The sequence below is a fragment of the Aotus nancymaae genome, unplaced genomic scaffold (genome assembly GCF_030222135.1).
Source record: "Aotus nancymaae isolate 86718 unplaced genomic scaffold, 86718_ANA_hifiasm-v0.15.2.pri h1tg000032l_0, whole genome shotgun sequence".
NCBI classification, from domain to species: Eukaryota; Metazoa; Chordata; class Mammalia; order Primates; family Aotidae; genus Aotus; species Aotus nancymaae.
Genome location: NW_026988445.1, coordinates 15289673 through 15312827, shown reverse-complemented (window position 1 = coordinate 15312827; position 23155 = coordinate 15289673). Strand labels below are relative to the sequence as shown.

Genomic DNA, 23155 nt, shown 5'->3' with positions numbered 1-23155 from the left:
ACTAGAGTAAGAGGTGTTGTGAACACAGAGGAGAGGTGCGGTGAGGCTTCGAATGGGGACAGAGAGTGTCGACCTCGGCCGCGGCCTGGGGTGGGGGAGCCGCATCTCCAGAGAGAGGAGGCATCTCTTGCCCCTAACTGACGCCTCCTGCGGAGTGACATGTGCCTGGGGAAGCGTCTGCTGGGACTAGCGAGCGCGGGAACCTCGAATAAGTGGGCCAGGGACCTGGGCCTGGGCCCGGGCCCCTCGGACTGGGAGGCCCGCCCGCGGAGGCCTGCCAGCACCCCCGCGCCTCGCGCTCTGCACGGAAGCAGCCGCCCTCACGGAGCGGGCGGGGGGCCGGGGGCCTGGAGCGCGCGGGGAGGCTCCGGGACTGAGGCGGCGCCTCCGCCTCCTGCCTGCCGCGGGAGCGCGGGCTGCCGCGGCGACATCTTGCCTAGAAGGAAAGCGTGCAGGAGAACGAGCCGCGCTTTAGCTGCTACGCCACGCGCGCCTCGGGCCTGGGCGCAGAGGATCCGCCGGGCGCGGCGGGAAGGAGGTAAGGCCGTCCCGAGGGTCCGCACGCCTCGCTCAGGGGGCGCCTCCGGAGACCCCGGGGCCACCCGATCACCGGCCCCGCCGCTCCCCTGCCTCGCTCCTCCTGCCGCTCAGCCCCCGGATCCCGAGGCCCCTCGGCGGGACCAGCCCGCAGCCTGCCCGCCTTCAGCCCTCGGAGCAGCAGTCCTCCGCGGCGCGCCCTCCGACCCCAGCAGCTCGGGTCCGGCTCGGGCCCCGCCTCCACTGCCGGTCCAGGCCGCCCCCGCCCCCGCCCCGCCCCCGCCGGGACCCGCCCCCTGCACCCGCCCGGGCGGGGCTCCGGGTTTAAACGTCGCGGCGGGCAGGGCCGGCGGAGGGGCGGGGCGGCCTCTGTGTCGTGTCCCGGGTCCCGTAGGCGGTGGGTAGCGCGCAGCGGCTGGCGCTTGAGGCGGCAGGAGGCATCATGTCCCCGGGAAGCGGGGTGAAGAGCGAGTACATGAAGCGCTACCAGGAGCCGCGCTGGGACGAGTACGGGCCGTGCTACCGCGAGCTGCTGCACTACCGCCTGGGCCGCCGGCTGCTGGAGCAGGCGCACGCGCCCTGGCTCTGGGACGACTGGGGCCCGGCCGGCTCCTCGGAGGACTCGGCATCGTCGGAGTCGTCGGGCGCCGGGGGCCCCGCGCCCCGGTGCGCCCCGCCCTCGCCCTCGCCTCCGCCGCCCGCGGAGCCCGCGGCCCAGGAGGAGGCGGAACGGCGGGCGCGCGGGGCCCCGGAGGAGCAGGGTGCGGAGGCCGGGGGCGTGGAGGCCGAGGACGCGGAGGACGCAGCTCTGCCAGGTACTGGGTCCGGAGGGGAGCGCGAGGGGCCTGCACTGAGGGACGGTTTGCTCGAAGCTCTTAGCAGCCAATCTCTATGTTTTTTCTTTTTTGAGACGGAGTCTCGCTCTGTCGCTTGGGCTGGAGTGCAATGACGCGATCTCGGCTCACTGCAACCTCCGCCTCCCGGGTTCAAGCGATTCTCCTGCCTCAGTCTCCCTAGTAGCTGAGATTACAGGCTTGCACCACCACGCCTGGTTCTTTTAGTATTTTTAGTAGAGAAAAATGTTGGTCAGGCTGATCTCGAACTCCGGATCTCTCCGTGTTGGTCAGGCTGGTGGCGAACCCCGGACCTCAGGTGATTCAGCCTCCTTAAAGTGCTGGGATTACAGGCGTGAGCACCGCACACGGCCTCCTATCTCTATTTCTTGCGCCCTTAGGGGCAGGCTCTTCCTTCCCCCACCGCCCCCCGCTCCGTAGGCAGAATCTGTCTCTCTTGACAAAATAAGGAAGGGGCAGCCTTTGCCACCTTTTATTTCCTTAATTAGGTGGCTTTCGGTCCAGCCAGCGGTGAACTCAATTGAAGCGCAGCTGGCTGAGTCCGGGTTCTATCCTCGCGGGCCTCTCCGGCTTGGCTAAGCACTGAGTCCCATCTGCTTATTTCTAAGCGCCCATTTTTGATCAGAGGAGCCCCAGCTGTCATCAGATTCTAAAAGGTGACCCAAAAGGTTAAGAACCACAGAGCTAAGCTCTCTGTCTGATGAATGGGGTCATTGTTTTCCGTGTTAACTCCGCGACCTCGCTGCGCTGTCCTTAAAGAATATTTCGCGTTTGTTTACGTGGAGTGTTGTATAACTTGGCTGTGGGAGCATCTTTGTAAGTGCTAGGTTCTCTCCCATTCCATCCCACCCCATCCTCCTTCGCTCCTCCAGATCCGAAAGCGCTAGTGCTCCTGCTGCCGCGGGTGCTTCCAGCCTTGGCCCTTCACCGTCTTTCCTGCTCAGAGGGTTTCAGGGCTGGGGACTGTGAGCATATAAGGCTGGTGCCGAGGACCCAGCTGAAGCCTCAGTACAGCCTGGAGTAACCAATGGTTCCTTCCTGTTTCTCTAACGTTGGCCAGGCATCACCAGATCCCTGGATTTTAAAGAGGCTGGAGTGAGGAAAATAAGGAACATGCATTGAGAGCCTGTTAGACATTCAGTCACTGATGTAGGAATATGTATGTTGTCATTTAATGTTCAAAACAATCCGAAAAGAGACCATGTTTTAATCTCAATTTTATAGATGAAGAAACAGAAGCTCAGGATCAGTGACTTTATTTATTTATGTATGTATTTTTGTTTACCCGATTGCAAGCCAATCAGACTCTCCCTGGCTTCTCTGTGAGAGGCTGAGGAGGAGATGAAATTTCGGCTCTGAGCCAGGTCGCTTCGCTCTTGGTTGTATGTACCATCTTCAGCTATTTTCAGCTCATCATCGGAGGCAGGGTTGCCTCCTCCCATCATCATGTTACTTGTGAATCCCCACAAATCCTGATGCTTCAGTGATCACTGCTAGAAATGCAAATAACAGAAGGTGGAGGGGGTAGGGAACATGCCTTCCAGATTATTCCTGTGGGCTCTGATCTGCTAGCTAAATTGAGATGTACTTTATCAGGCTAAACGGGCTTTTCTCTGCCCCATCTTTTATTGTTTGTGGTGGAGCTGTCAAATATTTGCATGCAATAGAAATACAATTTTTAGGCAGCATTGTGATATGGATGCTGCCTGTGTTTACCAGCTCAGGTAAGCTCTGAGTTCATGATTATTTTGGTTTCCTTAGAGATAGCGTCCTCCCAGTTATTTCTTCCCTGTTAACGTTTCTGGTTTAGGCATCAGGAAGGAGAAAGGATGTTTCTGCTTTCAGGACTCACGATAGCAGCATCTTTTGTTTTGCTCCCACCTGTAAGAGGCCCTTTGACTCCTGTGTTGTTTGCACAAGATTAAATATCCTGGCTTTTAAGTGAATGGTTTGAAATACTAGAGCAATGAGCACTCTTTTGAGTTTCTACAAGGCATAAAAGTTTTTACTTCCCTTGAACCCACAGATTCACATAGAATCATGTAGTTCCATCTGACTTGTTACAAAAGCACATCAGTCCCCTGTCATACATAACACCCTGGATTTTCCTTTGGTATTTATTTCTGTATCTCCAAGTAACATGGCTTTTATTGACATTTGATTGTTTTTTTCAGTTTTTAACATTATCTATTGGTTTTAGTTCTTTTTTACTGATCTCCTCACCCACACACACATGAGCCAGCTCCACATCTGCTCAATACAGTCCTCAGAGTTCGTTGGATTCATAATTAGTATCTACAATATTGTGCCCATGGAAAAAGTTGTTCAAAGCTGATCCATACTGTTTCCCATGATTCTCCTTTTTCTTTCACAATATAACCAACACATCAGGTTCACTATCACTCTTGCCATCTTTAGACACTCCTCCCAGGCCCCTGACCTACTTCTGTCAGACGTGGCTGCTCTATTGTGGCCTGCTGGCTGGTTGGCATCTTGGGAGGGCCCTTGGCCATCCTCCTAGGACCTTTCTTGGCTTCTCTCTTGGGTTTGAGTCTCTGTCGTGTGGTCCTCATGTCATCTCCTTTCTTGGTTTACCCCTTCTTGGTGGAGCACATCTTCTAGTGGCTTCCTGAGAGAGGATGGTTCAAAGGTTAGTTTTCCTCGAATGCCAGGAGATGGCTTTATTCTACCCTTACAATTTGGTGAGTGTGGCTGGGCATGGAATTCTAGTCTGTAGACATTCTGGAGGCATCTCCTCCTATGTGTTATGACAGCTGATGTTACAGACCTGCATCATTATGATTCTTGATCTGGATCTTTTGTAGGAAACGTGTTCCCTTCAGGAAGCTTTCAGGGTCTTCTCTTTGGCCTTTGTGTTCTGACATTTTTCCTTGATCTAGATCTGTTTTCCTTTGCTTTGCTGGGCGCTTGGAGGGTCTTTATAGACAAACTCATGTTTTTAATTCCTAGAAGTTTTCTGCAATGATTTCCTTTCTATTTTTTTCCCATTGTTTTGGTAAGTCCTTAGTTGGATATTAGACTATCATTTTATCCTCTAATTTTCTAAGTTTTTCTTTATAGATTTTCATCTTTTGTTGTTTTGATTTCCGGGTGATATTCTCAGCTGTATCTTCTAAGTCTCTTATTACATTTTCCATTTGAGGGATCCTATTATTCTTTTAAATTTAAGAGCTCTTGAATTGTTTTCTGGGCTGGCGTTCATTCTCTTCCTTCTGTCACTCCTTTCCTTCCCTTTATATTTCTTTTTAAAACATAGTATCTGGTTCCTGATTCATGCATATAGGATTTTATCTTACTGCTGATATATATTAGAAGTTTTTGTTTGCTTTCTTCTCTTCCTGTGTTTCTTCAGCACAGTCTTTCACCTCTTGCCTCTTTGATCCCTGGTTCCCCATTCTTATTTAAGGGATGGATACTAAAAAGCTATTAGGAAATTCCGTGTGTGTGTGTGTGTGTGTGTGTGTGTGTGTGTGTGGTGTGTTGGGGTTTGGAGGTGGAAGTGCTTGTGGACCATGGGATTCTTTTCCTCCCACTGCCAATATGCTGTGAAGAGTGGTCTAGACTGTTTCCCATTCCTTACTTCATAGTCACGTTTTCTTTTCAGGATAGATTTTATTTTTAGCAAAGTTTACATGTGCAGTAAACAATTTTGCTTAAAATGACAAAACATGACCCTGCCGCATTTCCCACCCATGCCCCTTGCCCCTTTTAACTCGATTTCGCTGTCCTTTCAGCATTGGCCACCCTCTTTTCATTTAGACTTATCTGTTGGCTTTTTGATTGTGAACATTATTCGATTGTGACTTCCCATTATGGTAGATGAAGATTTGGCTCGGGATCTTAGCTTTGCCTCCCCTATTCTACCCCCAGACACATACCAACCCTCATTTCCTCTCCCCCATATCCCCACAATAGTAACTGTATGATTGTTTTGTTTAATCTCTGTTCTGTATTTGAATTATGGCTGTGTAAATATTTGCAGGTGAGCCATGTAATATATTCTGATTTTTTTTTGTTAAAATTTATGGTTTTCCTAAAATTAATAATTGTTTCACTTTTTTGTTTGCTCATTTTTCTTTTGCTCCTACTCCAGTAATGGGATTATTAAAAAATAAGCTACCTATCACTGTTTTTTATTTCTTACTTATTTTACCTATCACTAATGCCTCAAATGGCCTAATAGTACTAGAAAACTTGCCACATGTCAGATATATTAGGTGTTCTGTTGGTTTGATGTGTTTTTTCCCTTGGAGACATTTTTTATTTTTTGAGCCCTCAATCCTCTTGTTCCAGCCTAGATTTTATACTGCCTAGACCTGGCACGGCTGCTGAACTGGGCTTTCTTTACCATTTCCCTCCTTTAGGTGATCCCCTGCTTTGCACGTCTGGGTCTTCCTTTTGCTTGGCCAATTTCTTCCTTTTGAGGAAGCACATCCTCTGTAAAGCCTGTAAAATACTGCATGGGAATTAGAAATTTTATAACCTTGCATATCTGAAAATGCCTTTATTATATCCAGGATTGATATTTTTTCATGGTAAATAATTCTCAATTGGAAACCTCAGCGTTTGAAGGCATTATGATTACACTGAATCCTAGCCTTGGGTTGTAGTCTTGAGAAGTGCCATGCCATTCTGACACCTGCTTTGTGTATGTGACCCCCCCGCCCATATTTGTTTTCACTTTGTTTTGTTGGAAGCTTTTGGGAGATTCTTTTTATCCTAGATGTTCTAAAATTTTATGATGTGCCTGTGTGTGTCTTTTTTCATTCATTTGGCTGGGCCTTTTCATTCTGGAAGCTTCGTTCAGTTCAGTGATAGTTCCTATTTTTCTGTTTAAAAATAATTTTCGCTGCTCCATATGCTTTATTTTCTCTTTCTATAATTATCCTGAGTTGGATGGTGTACCTCCTGGATCAGACCTCTAACATTTTTACTTAAAAATGTTTCAACATTGGAATTTAGAATTTTTGGTTCTATTTTTTGGGAGAACCCTTCATTTTTATCTTTCAATATTTCTATTGAAATTTTAAATTCTCACCTTAGTTTTAAATTCCCAAGAGATCATCTATTTCTGGTCCCTAATGTTCTTTACATTAAAAAAAAATAGCATTCTGTTTTCAGATTTCTTTTAACCTACAAAGAAAAAATAAGGCCAGAAATATCTTTTCAGAGCTGCCTTCCATTCCCTGCCTTGTCTTTTTCTGCATAGTTCTCTTCCTTACTAACAGAGGATGTACTCAGATGTTTGCTCTTAGCCTGTCTGCTCATATTTAAGAGTAAGGCCTGAAAGAGCTTTTTAGGAGCTCTGTGCATGGGGGATACCTGTTTTCTGTAATTGGATGAGGACCCAGCTGTTCCTCTGGGGACTCCAAACATGTACACCTGCCAGCATCTCTTGAGTGAGCTGCCCAGACAGTGCATCTGCAGCCTCCTGTCTCATGGGGAATAAGCCTGGCACCAGCATCCTGGGAACAGGGATGGAGGAAAGCGCTGGGAGAGGTCTCCTTCTTTACCATGAGGCCTTTCAGCTCATTCTGTTTTCAGGAAGTTGTTACCCTTGGCTTCTGCTGTCCCTAGGGTCATCTCAAGGTAGTCCAAGCCTACCCTGCTTCTGCCACTCAAGACTGAAATCCACAGGCCTTTTGGGTTGAAGAGGGGCGACCATCTGGCATGTGAACTAGGGGAAATAATGTAAAAGAAGTATCAATTGCTGTGTAATAAAATTACCTTGAAAATTAGTAGCTTAAAACTAGTAAAAACAGTTGTCCCTTGGTAGCTGTGAGAGATTGCTTCCAAGACACCCCCATGGATACCAAAATCTGTGGATATTCAAGTCCCTATGTAAAATGGTGTAGTATTTGCATATAACCTGTGCACATCCTCCTGTATACTTTAAATCATCTCTAGATTACTTATAATACCTAATACAATTAAATACTATGTAAATAGTTGTTATGCTGTATTTTTAATTTGTATTACATTTTATTGTTGTATTATTTTCTGTTTATTAATTGAAAATATTCCCAAATATTTTCAATTCATGGTTGAATAAGCATGCAGATGCAGAACCCCTGGATATGGAGGCCCCCCACCTGCTGTCCTCCTTTGCTGGTGCTCTGGTTTTCTGGGCTGGAAGTTGGCCCTGGGCAGTGAGACACCTTGTCTACAGCCTCTACTGGGAGGCTCCAGGCCGGAGGGGCACGGCTGGGCTGTTGCTGGGACACTCACATGCATGACCTCCTCCTGTGCCTGGCCTTCTTCAGAACACACTGGCTGGTCTGTAAGGACAGCGTCCAGAGACAGACTGAGAGGATACTGCATTGCTTTTTCTCTTTGAGGATACTGCATTGCTTTTTCTCTTTTATCCTCAGGAGCTCTGCAGGCCCTTCCTCACCCATTCTACCCTCACTGGGGAAGTTATTATTTGGTGCAAAAGTAATTGCGGGTTTTGCCATTACTTTCAATGGCACCAAGCCCAGGTTCAAGGCGAGGGCCTATGGATCCCAACTCTCAATGGAGCACATCCATATTATAGTCAGAAGAGCATGAGGGCTGGGGTGCTGATTGATGCTGAACTTCTGGAAAAGATAATCCACTTCACTAGTCTTCTGAGGAAGCTGGCGCCTCATACAACTCTTTAATTTTTTTTTTTTTTTTTTTTTTTAGACAGGGTCTCAGTCTATTGCCCAGGCTGAAGTGCAATGGCATGATCTAAGCTCACTGTAGCATTGACCGCCCAGGTTCAAGTGATCCACCAGCCTTAGCCTCCTGAGTAGCTGGGACCACAAGCATATGTCACCATACCTATTTTTCCCGTTTTTAATTTATAGTAGAGATGAGGTCTCACTATGTTGCCTAGCTGGTCTTAAACTCCTGATATCAAGAAATCCTCCCATCTTGGCCTTCCAAAGTGCTGGGATGATAGGCGTGAGCCACCATACCTGGCTCATATGACTCTTTCTAGGGCCCAGCTTCTATCCTGGAGGCGTTTCCCCTCTGGCAGTTAGGATTGATCCTGCTCAGTTCTGTGAGGCCATTTTTACCTCTTCACCTCCTTTTCTTTTCTCCAAATGTTATTGATGCCTTTTGCCTGATGTCATCACCTCCCTTGCTCTCTGTCCTTGTGGCTTTATACCTTTCTTCCTTCACTTTAGTAGGATTTGGGGAGGAAGAGACTATAAACTTTAGGGGACTATGAAGCACAGGTTTTCAGTGTATGTTTAACCTGAACCCTCCAATTTGCTATATTTTTTAAACTTATTTTTGTTTTTACTTTTTTCTCTGTTTCTTGATCAGACTTGCCAGAGGTTTGTGAATTGGTTTAGATTTTTCCCCACGCTTAAGATTTGTGGATTCTCTTTATGATACATTTTCATTAATTTATTATCCTTTTTTTGTTACTTTAATTTTCTTCAGGTTTATTTTGCTCTTTTCTAACTTTTTGAAATGGATGCTTATTATTGATTTTTTTGCTCCCTGTTTTTCTCTTTTGATATATTCATTTCAGGCTATAAATTTCCCTCTGATAACTGCTTTAGCTGCATCATGTATGTTTTGCCATGTAACATTTTTATTCAAACTCATTTTCTAATTTTCATTATGATTTTTAAAAATAGTCACAAAAATTTATAAAATTTAATATTCATGTGTAGTATCCACATAAGGAAGCAAACCTGACAAAAACAAGCAATGGGGAAAGGATTCCCTGTTCAATAAACGGTGTTGGGAAAACTTGCTAGCCATGTGCAGAAAGCAGAAAGTGGACCCCTTCCTGACACCTTACACTAAAATTAACTCCAGATGGATTAAAGACTTAAACATAAGACCTAACACCATAAAAACCCTAGAAGAAAACCTAGGCAAAACCATTCAGTACATAGGCATAGGCAAGGACTTCATGACTGAAACACCAAAAGCATTGGCAACAAAAGCTAAAATAGACAAATAGGATCTAATTAAACTCCAAAACTTCTGTACAGCAAAAGAAACAATCATTAGAGTGAACCTGCAACCAACAGAATGGGAAAAAATTTTTGCATTCTACCCATCTGACAAAGGGCTAATATCCAGAATCTACAAAGAACTAAAACAGATTTACAAGAAAAAAACAAACAAACCCATTCAAAAGTGGGTGAAGGATATGAATAGACGCTTTTCAAAAGAAGACAAATATGTGGCCAACAAACATATGAAAGAATGCTCATCATCACTGGTGATTAGAGAAATGCAAATCAAAACCACATTGAGATACCATCTCATGCCAGTTAGAATGGCGATCATTAAAAAATCTGGGGACAACAGATGCTGGAGAGGATGTGGAGAAATAGGAACACTTTTACACTGTTGGTGGGAGCATAAATTAGTTCAACCATTGTGGAAGACAGTGTGGCGATTCCTCAAGGACCTAGAAATAGAAATTCCATTTGACCCAGCAATCCCATTACTGGGTGTATATCCAAACAATTATAAGTCGTTCTATTATAAAGACACATGCACACATATGTTCATTTTGGTACTGTTTACAATAGCAAAGACCTGGAATCAACCCAAATGCCCATCGATGATAGACTGGACAGGGAAAATGTGGCACATATACACCATGGAATACTATGCAGCCATAAAAAAATGATGAGTTCGTGTCCTTTGTAGGGACATGGATGAATCTGGAAACCATCATTCTCAGCAAACTGACACAAGAACAGAAAATCAAACCCTGCATCTTCTCACTCATAGGCGGGTGTTGAACAATGAGAACACCTGGACACAGAGGGGAGCATCACACACTGGGGTCTGTTGGAGGGGACTAGGGGAGGGATGGGGTGGGTAGGGAGGTTGGGGAGGGATAACATGGGGAGAAATGCCAGATATAGGTGATGGGGGGATGGAGGCAGCAAGTCACATTGCCATGCATGTACCTATGCAACAATCCTGCATGATGTGCACATGTACCCCAGAACCTAAAATGCAATAAAACATATATTAAAAAGAAAAGAAAACATATATTCCAGCCTGGTCAACATGGCAAAAAATATAAAAATTAGCAGGGTGTGGTGGCGCACACCTGTCATCCCAGCTATTTGGGTGGCTGAGGCACAAGAATCACCTGAACTCAGGAGGTGGCAGTTGCAGCGAGCTGATATTATGCCACTGCACTCCAGCCTGGGTGGCAGAGTGAGACTCTGTTTCAAAACCAACCAACCAACCAACAAAAAACCCCTAATGCAAACGGTGTACTCAATGAGGAAATGAGAAATGTTCCCAATGATACCAGAATTAAGAAAGGAATGCCCTCTGCTGGGCACGATGGCTCACACCTATAGTCCCACCACTTTGGGAGGACGAGGCAGGTGGATCATGAGGTCAGGAGTTTAAGACTAGCCTGGGTGACAGAGTCAGATTCTGTCTCAAAAGAAAAAGAAAGAAAGAAAAGAATGCCCTCTATTACCACTACTTGGAATTTTGAAAAATGATGCTGAAATACACATAACACACGTTACTATTTAACCACTTTTTAAATTAATTATTATTATTTTTTGCGATGGAATCTCATTCTGTTGTCCAGGCTGGACTGTAGTGGTGTGGTCTTGGCTCACTGCAACCTCTGCCTCCCAGGTTCAAGTGATCCTCCCACCTCAGCCTCTGGAGTAGCTGGGCCCACAGGCATGTGCCACCACGCCCAGCTAATTTTTTGTATTTTTAGTAGATACAGAGTTTCACCATCTTGGCTAGGCTGGTCTTGAACTCCTGACCTTGTGATCCACCCGTCTCAGCCTTCCAAAGTGCTGGGATTACAGGCATGAGCCATGTGCCTGGCCTTATTTATTTATTTTTGAGACAGGGTCTTCGTCTGTCAGTCAGGCTGGAGTGCAGTGGCACAATCATCATTCACTGCAGCCTCACCTCCTGGGCTCAAGAATCCTCCCACCTCAGCCTCCCAAGTAGCTGGGACCATAGTTGTGTGCCACCATGCTTGGCTCACTAAGAAAAAAATATTGTGTGGGGGGTACTGGGCACAATGGCTTATGCCTGTAATCCCAGCACTTTGGGAGGCTGAGGCAGGCAGATCACTTGAGCCCAGGGGTTCAAGGTCAGCCTAGGAAACATGGTGGAACCCTGTCTCTACCAAAAAATACAAAAATTAGTTGGGCGTGATGGTGTGCACTTGTAGTCCCAGCTACTTGGGAGGCTGAAGTGGGAGGATTGCTTAACTCTGGGAGGTAGAGGTTGCAGTGAGCCAATATTATGCTACTGCACTCCAGCCTGAGCAACAGAGTGAAACCCTGTATGAAAAAAAATTTTTTTTTTTTTTGGTAGAGACAGGATTTTTCCATGCTGGCCAGGCTGGTCTCAAACTCTTGGGCTCAAGTGATCCTCCTGCCTCAGCCTCCCAAAGTACTGGGATTACAGGCATGAGCCACTGCTCCTAGCCTCCTTTAACTAATTTAAAGTGTACAGCTTGGCCGGGTCCAACACTTTGGGAGGCCGAGGCAGGCGGATCACTTGAGGTTAGGAGTTTGAGACCAGCCTGGCCAACATGGTGAAACCCCATATCTACTAAAAAATACAAGAAATTAGCCAGGCATGGTGGCAGGTGCCTGTAGTCACAGCTACTGAGGAGGCTGAGGCAGAAGAATTGTTTGAACCTGGGAGGTGGGAGGTTGCAGTGAGCTGAAATCGCACCACTGCACTCCAGCCTGAGCAACAGAGTGGGACTCCTTCTCAAAAAAATAAAAATAAAATAAATAAAGCACACAGCTCAGTGGCATTAAGTACCTTCACATTTTTGTGCAACCGCATTTTCATTTTGATCTATAGGTTATTTAGAAATGGTTTTAAGTTTTGAAACTGGGAGGGATTTTTAGAAGTTTTTTTGTGTATCTAGTTTAATTACATTATGGTTAGAGAATATATTTTATATAATTTCAGTTGTAAATATATTAAGATTTCTTTATGGCCTTGGATATGCAGATTCTTATAAATGTTCTGTATATGCTTTATAAGGGTTTATATTCTGCAGTTGTTGGGTGCAGTGTTCTATATACATCTATTCGGTCAAGTTTATTAATTCTGTTTAAATGCATTTAAAACATCAGACTCTTCAGTACAGCTCTCTCTGTGATGATGGGCGTGTTCTCCATCCACACTGTCTACCAGGGTAGCCACTAGCCATGTGGTTATTGAGCACTTGAACAATAACTAGTGTAACTCAGGAAAAGAATCTTTAATTTTATTTACTCTTACTTAATTAAAATTTAGGCCAGGCATGGTAGCTCATGCCTGTAATTTCAGCACTTTGGGAGGCTGACGTGGGCGGATCACAAGGTCAAGACATTGAGACCATCCTGGTCAACATGGTGAAACCCCATCTCTACTAAAAATACAAAAATTAGCTGGGTGTGGTGGTGCGTGCCTGTAGTCCCAGCTACTCAGGAGGCTGAGGCAGGAGAATCGCTTGAACCTGGGAGGTGGAGGTTGCAGTGAGCTGAGATTATGCCACTGCACTCCAGCCAGATGACAAAGTGAGACTCATCTCAAAAAAAAAAAAAGAATTTAGTAACCACATGTGGCTCATGGCTATTGTATTGGACTGCCAGCTCTAAATTGAGACTGAATTTATTTTTATTTGAATGTTCTGCCAATTACTGAGAAAGGGACATTGTAATCTTCCACCATTAATGGTGGAAATGCTGTTTTTGTTTGAAGATGTCTTTATTTTAAACTGTTTTTTTCAAACAGGGTTTTAGAAACATAAACTTATTGTTTGGAAAAAACTCTCAAACTCTTTTTCCTCTGGTGTCACACAAGAACAATCAACACAGACTTCTGTGACCCCAAAATATGTGGGGCTATCTGTGACCCCAAAATGTGTGGGGCTATCTCCCCTCCAGCAAGCAAGCAGTCACTTCTTCAGCAGACACCCACTGCAGTTCAGTTCCAACACTGTCTGCCTGGAGACAGCGTCAGGTCCCACCAGTTGAAGGCTCCGTCTCACAGACTGCCCCTCCTTGCCACCAGTCGCAATCCAGGCCTTGGGAACTTCTGACTGATCAGCCTTAATTTGGGGATCCCATGACCTCTGTTTAGGTTTGATTAATTTGCTGGATTGGCTCACAGAAGTCAGAGAAACACTTAACGTTTGCCGGTTTATTATAAAGGATATTACAGGCTGGGCACAGTGGCTCACGCCTGCCATCCCAGCACTTTGGGAGGCCAAGGTGGGTGGAGCACTTGAAGTCAGGAGTTCCAGACCAGTTTGGTCAACATGATGAAACCCAGTCTCTACTAAAAATACAAAACTTAGCCAGGCGCAGTGGTGCATGCCTGTAATCCCAGCTATTTGGGAGGCTGAGGTGAGAGAATTGCTTGAGTCCGGGAGGCGGAGGTTTCAGTGAGCTGAGATCGCACCATTGCATTCTAGCCCAGGCAACAGGGCAAGATTCTGTCTCAAAAAAAGAAAAAAAAAAAAAAGGATATCAGAAAGGACCCAGATGAAGAGATGCATGGGACGAGACAAGGGGAAAGGGGTGTGAAGCTTCTATCCCCTCTCACCAGCCTTCAGGAACCTCCTGAGCTCAGCTACAATCAGAAGGCAGGAAGATTAGTCTTGCCTTGGGCAGGGGAAAGTAGAGCAGAGAGATTCTGCTTCGGAGGCCTGCTCCTGAGATTTAACACACCCAACATTATAACGAAAGACTGGAACAGGGGCTATGGGAGTTATGAGGCACGAACTGTGAACAAAAACCAATGAGTGTATAGGCGTGCACACACAGACACACACATATATATAATACCACACGTACGTACACTTCTCTTGTGCCAGCCACTATTTCAAGAGTTTTACAAAAGAGTTTTATAAATATTAACGTTACGGTGATAAGTTTTACCTTTTCTGTATTGTCCGTCTTTTCTTTCCTCCTGTTGCGGGTCATTCTTGTGTCTTTCTATAAGCACAGCTATTTCGTAGTCTGAATAAGACACCTTGGATTTCAGGCCTCTTGCTTCTCCGGGTCCCCCTCTTTACCTTCCCTCCTGTGTGCCTGGTTGTCTTTCCAGCACACTGGTCGTTGCGTTGGAAAAGTTATTTCTAGGAATAATTTGAGGCCTAAAGGTTTCCTGAGAAGATTTTAGTTTCTTATGTTGGCTACCTGTAGACATGGCTAGCCTGGGGCCAGTTTTGAATTTCATTTAGCTCTTCCAGGTCATCCTTAGTGGGGAGGGTGGGTCCAGTAGCCCGCCAGAACTAGGATGGGTAGGCTCTACTCTGCTCAGTCCCCAGCCAGCTGAGGTCTGGTTCCCCCACCCCACACCTCCCCTCTGGCACCAGTGACCACGAGCTGCCAAGGCAGAGTCTCTTCATCTTCATCCTACCAATCTCTCTGTAATATTTGGACTGATTTAATTGTGCTTTCCTTTTCTGAAACTCTTTGCTCAGCCTCTTTCCTGTTATTTTTTTTACTCTCTTGCTACCCTTCCTCTGCCCCCATCTTGGGTTCTCCTTTCTTTGCCTGCTCATTAAACAACAGTGTCCCTGGGCCTGTTTGCGCCTCCTCTCCTCCGGCTCTGCATTTCTCCTGGGTGACCTGGTCCACAAAGAGAGCCGTGGCTTTCATCTCCATGCCATCTTCTTTTCTGAGCTCCAGTTGAATGTCCGGCTGCCGGGACCAGGAGTGTCTTGCATCCGAGGTGGCAAGCACCCTTTCCTCATCCTTTGCGGGGCCTGTGTCAGAGGACAGCATGACCATCCACTCCGAACACCTGCAGGAGCCGCAGAACCCAGCACCCACATGGTCCTTCCCGGGGTCCTCATGGTGTCTGTCCGTCCGTCCACCTGTCAGTCTGCTGCAGTGTTGCTGGGCTGTCAGCTTTGGAGGGACCTTGTTTTTTTGAGACGAAGTTTTGCTCTTGTTGCCCAGGCTGGAGTGCAGTGGTGCGATCTCAGCTCACTGCAACCTCTGCCTCCTGGGTTCAAGCGATTCTCCTGCCCCAGCCTCCCGAGTAGCTGGATTACAGGCATGCGCCACCATGCCTGGCTAATTTTTTTACTTTTAGTAGAGACGGGGTTCCACCATGTTAGTCACTATGGGAGCCTACATTGGCTTCCCATAGTGCTGCGATTATAGGCGTAAACCACCGTGCCTGGTTGGAGGGTCCTTGTTAAAAAGCCTCCTGGTACCACCTCCCACCTGGTCTGATCAGTATGTTTTTCTAACTGGCCTCTCTTCCCCTATCTCTGATCGCCCTCAACTTTAAAGGGAAGTAGAAATAGACAAGAGAACAGTCACGACTAAAAGTAGTAATGGTGAAATTCTGTCCTACAGAGGTGATAAGACCTTGTAATAGCAATCTATAAAACCATCACTGATAGCTGGGTGCAGTGGCTCAGGCCTGTAATCCCAGCACTTTGGGAGGCTGAGGCAGGAGGATTGTTTGAGGCCACGAGTTTGAGACCAGCCTGATCAACATAGTGAGACCCCATCTCTACAAGAAATTTTTTAAAAAATTACCTGAGCGTGGTGGTGCACATTTGTAGTCCCACCTTTCCAGGAGGCTGAGGTGGGAGGATCACTTGAGCTCAGGAGGTTGAGGCTGCAGTGAGCCATGATCACACCACTGCACTCCAGCCTGGGCAACAGAGCAAGACCCTGTCTCTAAAAAAGGAAACAGAAAGATAAAATCATGACCAAGAGCACAACTCTGGAGCATCTGAAAAAGGGTCTCCTATGGCCTAAACAACCAGGGCACCTCAGATGGAGCCCTAGACCCATCAGGAACTCCTACTTCAGTGGAACTGTAGGTGGAAGGAAACACAGGCTTACAAAGGGTTAATACCGAATCATACTGATTTCATAAAAAAAAAAGCTTAAAAAATAATAAATGGGAAAATCATAAAAGGTAGTTCAGGGGAATAGGTATTTTTTAGAGTGCGTCCTTGCTATTTGAGGATAGCAAGGTGGGGCAGCCACATTCACCACCGGAGGTTCCCCAGAATTTAGGAGTGTGGTACAGACCCGGGCCTGATTCATGGAGTCATTTCCATTGCAAGTGTTGCAGAAGCCCCCTTTCAACTGGGCCCTCACTTCATGGGGAATGCCTGTCTGCGCACCTAGGCGGTAACGATGGAAACCACTCCCTGTGCTGTAGAGGGGCTTTCAGATGGAACATCTCTCAGGAGGAGCACGGAGGGACTAAGGAGCATTTTTGGGTGGAGTAACTCAAACACCAACCTTCTGCAGCTGCTGGAGGATGACCACAAATCTAGATCTTTCCCTGAAGCAAAGCAAAATTGAGATGATTGGATTTATCTTGGGGAATTGAGGAGAAAGCCCTTAGGCTGTGGTGCTCTCTAGCTTTTAACATTCCAGATGCTAAATCTTAGAATCGGAGTGGCAGTGGTTCAATCTTGGTATATTTGTTGTTGATTTTAAAATGAGATAAATGGTTTGAAAATTACCATGCTAACTTCTTCCTATATTTCTGCTTTAAGTGGATATGAGTTGAGCCATAAGTGAAAATGTTACTGACTTAAGCATTATGATTTTTCAACCTAAATATTTAAAGTAATTATATATAAATCTGATTTCAAAGTATATTTTCATCTCATTTATCTCTTTCCAAAAGCACTGCCAGGGAAAGATGTAGAAGAGAAACCTGAACAACCAACCAGAACAAGAGAGACTGACAAATCACCTGCCAGGACAGAGCCTCGACAGCAACCAAGTGCCTTATTTGCTAGAGGAAACAGGAAAGCAGTCACAAGTCCCCAAAGATCATCAAGTAAAATAAAAGAAAACAAGCATCCATTTGCTCTTTATGGCTGGGGAGAAAAACAGATGGATACAGGAAGCCAGAAGACTCACAACGTCTGTGCATCCGCTCCTGTGCACGAGGTCTGCTCTGGGCCCTTGTGGTTCTGTGTTCCCTTTGAGAGTGGCAAGTGGGGCCATGTGCCTGTCATCAGGCATCACGTCCTTTGGCCACTGGATGCTTTGGGCCCATGGGAGATCTTAGGGGATAGCATGGTGGGCTGGGGAACTCACCAAACCTTTGGAACCTCTGATTAATCAAAGGAGGATCCTGCATGTTGGTTGCCTGGAGAGTGAGGGGTTTTGGCTGGGAGTTACCTGGTACCCAGAAGTGTTTAGTGACACCAAGCTGGGCAAAAAAGTAGTTGCTGAGTTGGGGTTCGCAAGTTCCTGGGGGGCCGAGAGGTAAGGAGAAGCAGCACAGCCAAGGCTGACGACGGCCTGTCTGGATTTGCCACTGGCCTCTTGAGCTGTTTAGGTTTCCTTCAGCTTCAGTAACCTGGTACTTTGACTCCTTTATCTTTGGTTTGTCTGATTGATTGATTGCTTGGCATCTGCCATAGACTCCCTTTTGCTCTTCTGATGAAATTCAAATGGCTGCATTTCCCCTCTTCATCCTTAACGAATGCATTTTACTCCCAGGAGCTTTAGTTCTCCCCTGATTAAGCCTTAGCTTGTCCCCCTGTATCAAGGCCTGGAAACATTTCAAATGAGAGGATCTTTGTGTGGAGTCACAAAACACGCACGTTAGCATTAACACCGTTACGACAGCCTAAAGCAAAGGATGCGTTTAAGGAAGCAGAAAGGGGAACTGCAAACAGTTCTGGATAAATAACATGATGAAAATTTCACTGAACAGACTTCTGAACCCTAGCAGATGGTGTTATTTGGAGTGATATTTGAGACAACAAAGCTGCCGTTTGACAAAAGATCTCTGACAAGTCCACAGGATTAATTTGAACAGGATTTATCTGTAGTGTAAGACATCTTAGGTGGTAAAATCCCCTGAGACGTGTTTGGTATACTGATGGTAAACATTTAAAGTTCTTTTATTTCCCCTGCTTCTTATGAGCTGTATATGAGTCTCTAATGAAATACTTATGCTTAATGCTAAGCAGTTTGGACAAATTTCCAGAGCCAGTTCTAGAGGCACATGCAAATTAGTTGCTTACCATCTCTGTCTAACATTTAATTTGCTGATGCTTAGTTTCATTATCCCTGAAATGAATCAAATGAGAGTAGCGTCAAGTGAGAATGGCTCTTCTGTGGGAATTTTTATGTAAAGAAGAACTCTAGAGAGAGGCGGGGCTTGACTCTGCCCTGCTGCAGGTGACCTGGCAATAGCCAGCTTCATGGTAACCTTTGTTGAACATTAGTATCATAGCCACTCAAGTTACTATCCTTTTATTTTGAACTCTCTTTAGATTCATGAATCAGCATTACGAGCCAAGAACAGAAGACAGGTGGAAAAAAGGAAACTGGTTGCCCAAAGGCAGCGTGCCCACTCTGTGGATGTAGAGAAGAACAGAAAGATGAAGGCTTCCTCCTCAGAGAACCCGTGGATGACAGAATACATGAGGTGCTATTCAGCGAGAGCTTAAAGAAACACTTGCGTGGACAGCCTCTTTTAAAAAGTGTCAATGACCAAAAGGAAAAACAAAACAAAAACCATCAAAAGAAACTGGACACAGGTTTAAGAAACCAACTGATTATGCAAGGTTTTTTTTAGGGAATTTGTAAAAGATTGTTTTATTTTGATGAATATTGGTCACCTACCTCAGCAGTAGGGCAGACAGTTGAAGCCATAGACATTTGGTTATTTATGAAGATAATTCCCTAAATCTTTGATATTCTTATAAGGGTTTTGTTTTAAAGCATCTTAGTCTTTTAAGATACTGACACCAAATGCCTTTAAATGGCGACGGATGCTTATACTTCAGTATTCTTTTCATAAGTTTAGGTAGAGCCTATTTTCATCTTGTTCTAAATAACTTTCCAGATTCTGTAGCTATAAGACCATTCCATCCTACAACGTAAGACTCGTTTTCCTTATGTGCTGTTTTCTTTGTGAAAGAATATCAAGTCAAAAACGAGTGTCAACACTACTGATTCCATGTATAACGAAACTAGAACTTTGCTAGTTCCTGAAAAATTTAAACTTGTTTGTATTTCAGTTCAGCAGCATCTTCATGTAGACTGTGATATTTAAGAATTATCTGGGCTGGGCGAGGGTCTCTTTTTCTCTTCCAATGAGCATCTAGGCACTTATTATTTAATAGTTTAATAGCTCAAATACATTCCGGTAGATGAAGTGCACACAACACAATACGTGTGTAGAGCAGTAGTGAAGTTTCTTTTGAGTCAAAGACTCCCTTTTTCATTGCAAGGTTTTTTTTTTAGGACACATACTGTGGATTCAGTCCCTTGTCACACTCGATCTTTTGGCATACACCTGCTGTGGACTTTTGCCTCTTAATGACATTTCGAACTTACAGTGTGGAATTGCATTTAGTACTTGGCATTGCTTGTTCCACTGGGATGGGGACCGGTGTTAAGATGCCTGTTAGACAGACTGCCCACCCCTACTTTCTCTGCTTTTTCTTTACAACACTTAACAATAACAAAGTCTTGATGATGTACAGTGTTCAAACTTAAGGTTGAAATACATTACTCTTTGATTCCTAGCTAGTAGCTCTTATCTGCACTTTAATGGGAGAGAATGGTGGTGTGTGGATAGGCACAAATTTATGTAAATAGTGCTCCTTCTCTTTAGTATGTTTGCTTTTGAGGTAGAAAAATGATTTTAAAAAACACTGGTTTCCATCAAATGGATGACATCTTCTCTGTCCTGTGGATATAGGAATCTACTAGAAGGATGTGTGCTAAATTCCTTACAAGAGATAAGAAAGGTGCTTTGCCTATGCCAGCTTGGCACCTGAAGATGTGTGAGTGGACGTGAGGCTGAACATTACCTTGATATTTTTCTCTGGGTCTTTGGAAGACCATAGTCAATTTTTAGAACAGATTGGTTTCATTCCCTATAAAACCTTCACATGTGATCATAACTGTTTAAGCTTTGAAAACACATACTGAAGTATCGTGAGCTTTAAAAAAACTTTTTAAATATTTGCGTAGTTTTAAGGTGAATTGGTTTCCTTAGAGAGCTCTCCTAATACATTGAGTTGTATATTTCAAAAGAAGGAATTTTACATGTTGTCCAAAACAACCTTGCTAGTAACTGGTGAATTTTGGTATTAACTATTATTAAAGTCTTTAAATGACACAAGTACCTAAAGATCACCTTAACGTGTGGTGTAGTTAGCTGATTGTGAAAACTGTTCCTTTAAAGTCACTTCTTGCATGTTTGGTGTTAGCCATCCAGCTCAGGCTTGTGCTGCAGCTGACAATCTAGGAAAGACAGCCTTGGAGAGTGCTTCAGGCCCCACACTGACGGAATGCCTTAGAAACCCGACTTCCTCTAGATTTGAACACCCAGACTTTTCTCTTGTTTAGAAAACAGACTTGTATTTAATGTACTTACTACTTAAAACTCCAGACAGAGGTAAGACCTAGAAGGCAAATATTGGCCAATTTTTTCTTCTTTTTAGGTGAAAGACAAATGAACGAGATTTTTAAAGTACTTTTAAAGTGCATGAGTCATCAATTAATCAGTATGAATTGTAAGCCTTTATCTTATGTCCAAGGCCTTAGTTGGTTAGGGTTTCTTCCTTTTTTAAAGAGGGACAATTATCTTTTGAACCTGTGAAAATTGTAGGAGTTGTTACAATTTGATGGTCTCCTTCTTTCTTTTCATTCTAGAAATGAATATGGTTGTAATCGTGTTTCTAATTCTTAGGACAACCTGCAAGACAGTGAGATAGTTTAAAAATTACCTTTCATGTTGAAAAAGTCTGAAACTGAGAATCCAGTGATACTTAAATGCTACATAAAACTTTTTAAATTTTTGATTTCAAGTTCTTAATTAAAACAATTTGTCATAAATGTGCTTTTGCTTTTTTATGTTATTGCTTTTAATATAAAAGTAATAGAATATTGAAGCAATAATATCTAGCACCCTGCTGGACATTAAGTCCACGGGAGGAAAAGTGAATAGGAATTGGTTCTTTGTCTTTTAACTGCTCTTATTTAGGAGCTGTTAAAACACTTGGCACCTTTGGTGACATAGATACTCTGCTCCTTAAAATTTCTAAGCACATTTATTCATTTTTAAAATGCATCTTTAAAAGATTATAGTTAATAGTTGTACCTTTTGGTTAATATTGTATTTACTTGGAAATATTTGACTAAATGAATCTTTAAAAGACTCATTTTAAAAATGAGTAAATGTAGAATAGGCTATAAGGTGATCTTTCGTGCATATTATGTAGGAGGCATATATTTATGCCACTTCATATGCAATATCTTTGTCATTGTGTTTCATCAAAGATCAATTGCTAGCAACTTGAAGGGTGTGTGTGTGTGTGTGTGTATACACACACACACACACACACACACACACATTAGGTCACTTGAACTCAGCTGACTAAATTGTAAGAAAGAGAGCAATCAATGTGGCTGTTATTGGAAGCCATAATTCTTTCCAGAAAAGAATTCTGCACAGTTTGTAAGTTAAATCTGTAGGGTCTTCCGCTATCCTTTTTTAGGATGATAATGCTGTACTGGGCAGACTTTGTACATGGAATGTTATGGTACAGTCACCTCTCAGGATCCATGGGACATTGGTTCCAGGCCCCCCTTAGAATGCCAAACTTCACGGACACTCAAGCCACTTCTATAAAACGGCGTAATATTTGCATATAACCTAGACACATCCTCCTGTATACTTCAAATCATCTCTAGATTACTTAAAATACTGAATACAATGTAAATGCTCTGTAAATAGTTGTTATACTGTATTGTTTAAGGAATAATGACTAGGGAAAAAAAGCCTGTATATGTTCAGCACAAATGAAATCATCCTTTTTTCCCCAAATATTTTCAATTCATATTTGGTTGAATCCATGGATGCAGAACTCACAGATACAGAGGGCGGACTGTACTTTCTTTAAAATGTTCAAAAGTATTACCAGCAAAGAGGAGCAGGCGCAAAGCATATATCAGAAGTAAAATGATTTTTCTTATTGACTGCTTCAGTAGAAATCAGTTTAATGGATAGTTTTACATTTCACTGGACTAGATTAAAAATGGTGCTAATATTTATGTAGCTTGATGCTATAGTTGCTTTCGTGTCTAACTTAATACCAGACCCATATAAGGTCCTTACTATATAATTTCAAAATGTTTGCATTTGAAATGAATTTTTGTATTATAGGGTGGATATGGAGTTATTTGGTGTAAGGTGTGCTTAATACCAGATCCTATGCAAGGAGCTCTGTCTAGATTTTTGGTCCAAATTTGCCTCCTTCAAGCCTGCTAGTATGAGATGGAAAAAAAAATTGATTGCTCTTTTAATACTATTTTCTTTTTGAAATTCTGGACACCTGAATGAAGACAGTAGAGGCCTCTTTTTAGATTTCTCTTATAATAACAAAACTTTATTTAGGGAAGGTTTCCCTATGCTATTGTAAGTTTGTTTTGAGCACTGCATTCACTTTAAAATGCTGGAGGTTGGAACAAAGGGTACATATAATCACAAAGCCCAGGCCACAGGAATTTGGGGTTGTATTTTCTAAGAACTATGTATCATTTTTAGCTTATAGTTAATATTGTATTTACTTGGAAAAATGTGAATAAAGTTAATTAACATTACAGGCTGAGACTACTTTGTGAGAAATAATTCTGCTTAGCACCTAAAAGACTTGAAGAAAATGTATAATCATATTGACTCCTAAAAGGATTTTTCAGTAGGTAAATATTTAACAAGATACATTAGATATGTCCAGGAAAAGATAAATAGTGTATATACACTTACAGTTGAGC

The 23155-nt window shown here is 43.9% G+C and overlaps 1 protein-coding gene across 1 annotated transcript; it reads left to right on the top strand.

The window, feature by feature from the left end:
• The first annotated feature begins 926 nt into the window (after positions 1-926).
• CCSAP (centriole, cilia and spindle associated protein) lies at positions 927-22984 on the top strand. The gene is made up of 3 exons (XM_021677347.2): positions 927-1352; positions 17031-17299; positions 18640-22984. The coding sequence occupies exons 1-3, from the start codon at positions 980-982 to the stop codon at positions 18814-18816; spliced, it is 819 nt and encodes a 272-aa protein (XP_021533022.2). The 5' UTR covers positions 927-979; the 3' UTR covers positions 18817-22984.
• The last annotated feature ends 171 nt before the right edge of the window (positions 22985-23155 follow it).